Genomic DNA, 4,885 nt, shown 5'->3' on the forward strand with positions numbered 1-4,885 from the left:
CTCTTTTGTCTCCATGGAGGCTCCTCGGTCAAACATGAAATAAATCAGGGAGGCTGCTGATCCAGACATGTCGGAGTCAGCAGCTCCCTCTAACCAAAAGTTCCTAAAGAAAACAAATCATCAAATTGTTGGCTCTTTTACTGTTAAAGGTTGCCGACCCCAGAACTAGAGAAACCCCGCCCTCTGAGACTCTGAGAGGGAGGGGTTTCTGACACAGAACACCAAGCAGGGTTTGTTGAGTAACACTGTGGTTTTGTGTCTCCTCAGGTTACCAAAGTAAGCCACGTGGATGGCGACGGTGCCGTTCGGTTCTCCTCAGAAACCTCCTTCGTCGTGGATAAATACATCATAGAATAAACATGAGAGGGGGAGGGGGGACCCAAAGAAATAAATGTATTAACAAAAAAATAAAAACTGTGCTCGGAGAGATTGAAGTTCCCTCCTGCTTCTCTGGTGGAGGGGGGCAGGACACTGGGGAGGGGGGGCACAGTCCCTATATTTATGTCTGTGTGACAGGATCATCTTTCTATATATTAGTCATTGAAGCCCCCTCCCCACCCCTTCACCATAGATCAGGACTGTAATAGAAGTGACCCGGAGCCACCAGCAGGTGGCAGAAGAGGACCGCACCCCCCCACCCTGTAGAGCTGAATTTCTGTTCTTCTCACCAATGATTTTTGTATTCTTCCAATCAAACTTGGTTTTGTACTCTGATGCTTGGGGGGGGTGATGAAGAGCTGCTGCCCCCCCCTTCCCTGATGGTTTCATGTGGTGAACTCCTAAAACACAAAGAGTCTAACGCAAAAGCGGACTGTAGATCCTATAGGAGCGGGGTCGCGGTCCCCGTGGGCCCCCATGGGCCCCGCCTCCTTTCTTTGTTCAGTTTGTTCCGGATGGACGACTGGAGGGGAATTCTGACATTCCAGTGTAAAAAAACGTTCATCAATAAAATGTTATTGGGAAGACTGGTGCTGTTTGCTGCAGAGCTGCGAGATCCTCGGCCGTGCAGGGCGGGGGGAGTCTGTGTGATGCCGATGTGATGAACTAGTGCACTGAATGCAATCCTAAGAGGGAATGATTGTGTTATGAGGCTGTGAAGGTTATTTAGTGCTTATCTCCCTTTAAACAGCTCGGCAAAAAAAGCAGCTATAAAAGTAATGCTCATGTCATTGTTAGAATTAAATGTTCACTGGTTACCTGGAACTTGAAAGCTGCAAACAATAGATTTGTTAAAGTACTCCTAAATAGTAGTTACAACTTGTTAAAACATTAAATCATTGGTGCCCAAACTTACTCGCTCAAAGGACCAAAATCTAAATGGATCCAAATACAACATATTTTTTTGCATGTCATGAAATTAAAGAAAAAAAATATTGAACATGGTTTAATTTATTTATTGATTCTGAATTTTGACTCTAGGTAACGCACATTAGTAAGAATAAAAAGTAGGAAACATTTGTCTCTGAAAAATGTTTAATTGAAAAACAAGAATAACAAACAAACAAACTTTCTTCCAATGAAAACAGCAAATCCTAACGAGAGACGTGGAGCTGCTCTTTGGACTTTATCCGGTTGCCGTTGTCGCTCTGTGATGTTCTCTCTTGAAGAACATATATAACTGAAATAATTCACGAACAGGCTGAGAGCATGTCTGATTCACCGCTTTAAGAAGACTTCCGGGGAAATGGCGATGCGGAAGCGTTGTGCATTTTAACCTCTTGGTCTTTGCCCCCGAAAAAGCATTATAAAACCAACTTGAACAACATAAAAATACCAATTTAATGTAAAGAAACTTTTAACTAGACTTGTTTTCTAAGAAAAAGGGAAAGTCTGCAGCACAGGTGGCTCCTTTACTCTATCAGCACGAAGGAGATGGCTAACCGAAAAAGCAGAGCTAAGCTAGCAACTGGTCATGCTAACTTTTCTGAACACGACTACACAGCAATGGAGACCTCCAACAGCAACTCCGGTAAAATAAAAACCCCTCCTGCTACTCCTACTAAATCTTCAGTTCCACCCAGCAAGATGAAAGTTTTACCGGAGGAAACAGAAATGACGAATGCACTTGTTCAGGCAATTGAAAAGCTAACTGAAAAAATTGACACATTCGGAGTGCAGCTAAGGGAAACCTCCGTGATGGTCGCTAATGTTGCTAAACTTGCTGAGATAAACGCTGCTGACATCAAAGACTGCAAGACCCAAATAAAAGCTGTTGAAAAGGAAATGCCAAAGCTTCTCAAAGACAACAAGGAACTGAAAGACAGGGTTATAGAACTTGAAAGATATAAACGGCGCTGGAACCTCAAGATACAAGGGATCAAAGAAAAAGAAAACGAGCAGATTCGTCAAGAAGTCATCAGCATCCTCTCAGAGATCGCTCCACAGTGGGCCTCCACCATGGACACAGTGGTTGACAGCGTTCATCGGCTGGGGAGAAGAGAAGAAGGAAGGAGCCGTCAAGTGATCCTCCAATTCATCATGAGACATCAACGGGATGAAATATGGAAGCTGACCAAGAATTCAAAGTTCTGCAAAGAAGCTGGAATCCGGTTCAAGCAGGACTTCTGTAAAGCGGACAGAGATGCTCGAGCAGCCATTGGCCCAAAATGGAGGAGGCCCGTGCAGCCGGGAGAAGTATTTACTACAAAGGCCACATGGGGTTCATCGATGGTAAAAGAGTTCATGTTGATGTCTGAAGGTTACCTCTAACTTAGTTATAACTCAGGTTTTTCTTTTTTCACATCCTGAAAAATGTTCAGATCTGTTCGATGCATTTCTTGCACTGATATTTCTTTTATTTATAGAATTACAGTTTAATGGCAGTTCACTGTTCTTTTTCAAGTTCCTTTATTAAAGCTGCCAAAAATTCTTCAATTTCAGAAAGGTCTTCTTAATTAATATATTTGATGTTGGTTAATAGTTTTCAGAAACTAGTCAGGGGCTCATCACAACTTTCACTTCCAACCTAAAAACCTACACAAACTTTTCTTGTTTACGTCTTTTCCTTTCTGTTTTATGTCTTTCTTTAATTCTTCTCTCTCTTTTATAACTTTTAATGCTAGAGGCTTAAGAGATTCCTTAAAGAGGAAAGCACTTTTTTTGTATTTAAAACATGAAAAAGCACAGTGCTATCTTATTCAAGAAACTCACAGCAATGAAGCAGATGAAAAATTTTGGTCAAGTCAATGGGGAGATAAAATCTTTTATTGTCATGGTTCAAACAGGTCAGCAGGTGTCGCCGTTCTTCTGAATAACTTTCCTGGAAAAGTGATTACTGTTAAAAGAGATCCTTCTGGGCATTGGATAATTTGTGTTTTAGAAAATAATGATAGATTTCTTATTTTAGGAAACATTTATGGCTATAATAACCTTAGTCATAATAAAGAACTTCTTTCAGAATTGGCTAATGTTGTAAAAGATTTATCTAAAAATTACATAATCTGTGACACTTTGATTGGGGGAGATTTTAATGCTGTAATGGATGAATGGCTGGATAGATGCCCCACAAGATTTCTGGATCATCACTACAATCCTCCTTTATTTGAATTTTACAATTCACTCAAATTAACAGACATTCATCGTGATTTAAATCCAGACACCCAAATATTTACATGGTTTAAACCAGATGGATCAACCAAATCTAGAATTGATTACTGGCTTGTTTCTGAAATTGGACCTCAATCTGAAGTAAATTCCATAATCTCGACTGCTCCTCTTACAGATCATTCTTTAGTTAAACTTCATTTTAAACCAACAAATTTGCAGCAAAGAAATAAAGGATACTGGAAATTTAACTCAAATCTTCTTCAAAATGATCTCTTTTGTAAAAAAATTAATGAAATGATTAATAGTATTGCTGAAGATGCGTCATTCACAAGTTATTGTGCTAAATGGGAATATCTAAAATATAAAATCCGCCAAACCTCCATGTCTTTCAGTAAAACCTTAAATAAAACCAGTAAGCAAAAAGAAATGGATATTATTAAAGAAATTCACAAAATATGCAATAAATCTTCACTAAATGAAGAAGAAAAAGAAAACCTAATCTCTTTACACACATCATTGGATAATATTTATATTAATAAGGCTAAAGGAGCGTATATTCGATCGAGAGCTAAATGGATCNATAAAATCTTTTATTGTCATGGTTCAAACAGGTCAGCAGGTGTCGTAGTAAGCAAAAAGAAATGGATATTATTAAAGAAATTCACAAAATCTGCAATAAATCTTTATTAAATGAAGAAGACAAAGAAAACCTAATCTCTTTACATACATCATTGGATAATATTTATATTAATAAGGCTAAAGGAGCGTATATTCGATCGAGAGCTAAATGGATTGAGGATGGAGAGAGGAGTTCAGCATATTTCTGTCGTTTAGAAAAACGGAGACAGGAAAGAAATGCAGTGAAAACACTAATAATTGACGACCAGGAATGTGACGATCCCACTAAAATCTCCAGAGCAATATTTAGCTTTTATAGTCGTTTATACTCTTCCTCTTATTCACAAACAGATTCAGAAGAGTTATTTCAGGATATTAAGGAATTGGTCCCTAAGATCGATGAGTGTTTTAGAAAAACATGTGACGCAGAAATACAAATGGAAGAAGTAGAGAAAGCCCTAAATAGTTTAAAATTAGACAAATCCCCAGGTTCTGACGGTTTAACAAGCAATTTCTATAAATATTTTTGGCCTAATTTAAAAGATCTTTTATTCAACATGCTCAAAGAAATATGTGAGACATCTGTTTTACCAACTACAATAAAACAAGGAGTCATCACTCTAATACCCAAATCCGGTAAAGACCCTAAAATAATTGACAATCTCAGACCCATAACCCTTCTTAACAATGATTACAAGCTTTTAACACATATTTTTGCTAA

At 38.5% G+C, this 4,885-nt stretch overlaps 1 protein-coding gene across 1 annotated transcript in view; it reads left to right on the top strand.

Annotated features, from left to right (window-relative positions):
• LOC112158965 (coatomer subunit delta) overlaps positions 1-963 on the top strand; it is a gene marked incomplete in the record, with an annotated part of 26,562 nt that extends 25,599 nt beyond the window's left edge. The window contains 1 exon segment of the mRNA XM_024292698.2: positions 268-963. Within this exon segment, the coding sequence (XP_024148466.1) occupies positions 268-357 (90 nt within the window).
• Positions 964-4,885: the final 3,922 nt, after the last annotated feature.

Source organism: Oryzias melastigma, linkage group LG20 (assembly GCF_002922805.2).
Source record: "Oryzias melastigma strain HK-1 linkage group LG20, ASM292280v2, whole genome shotgun sequence".
NCBI lineage: Eukaryota > Metazoa > Chordata > Actinopteri > Beloniformes > Adrianichthyidae > Oryzias > Oryzias melastigma.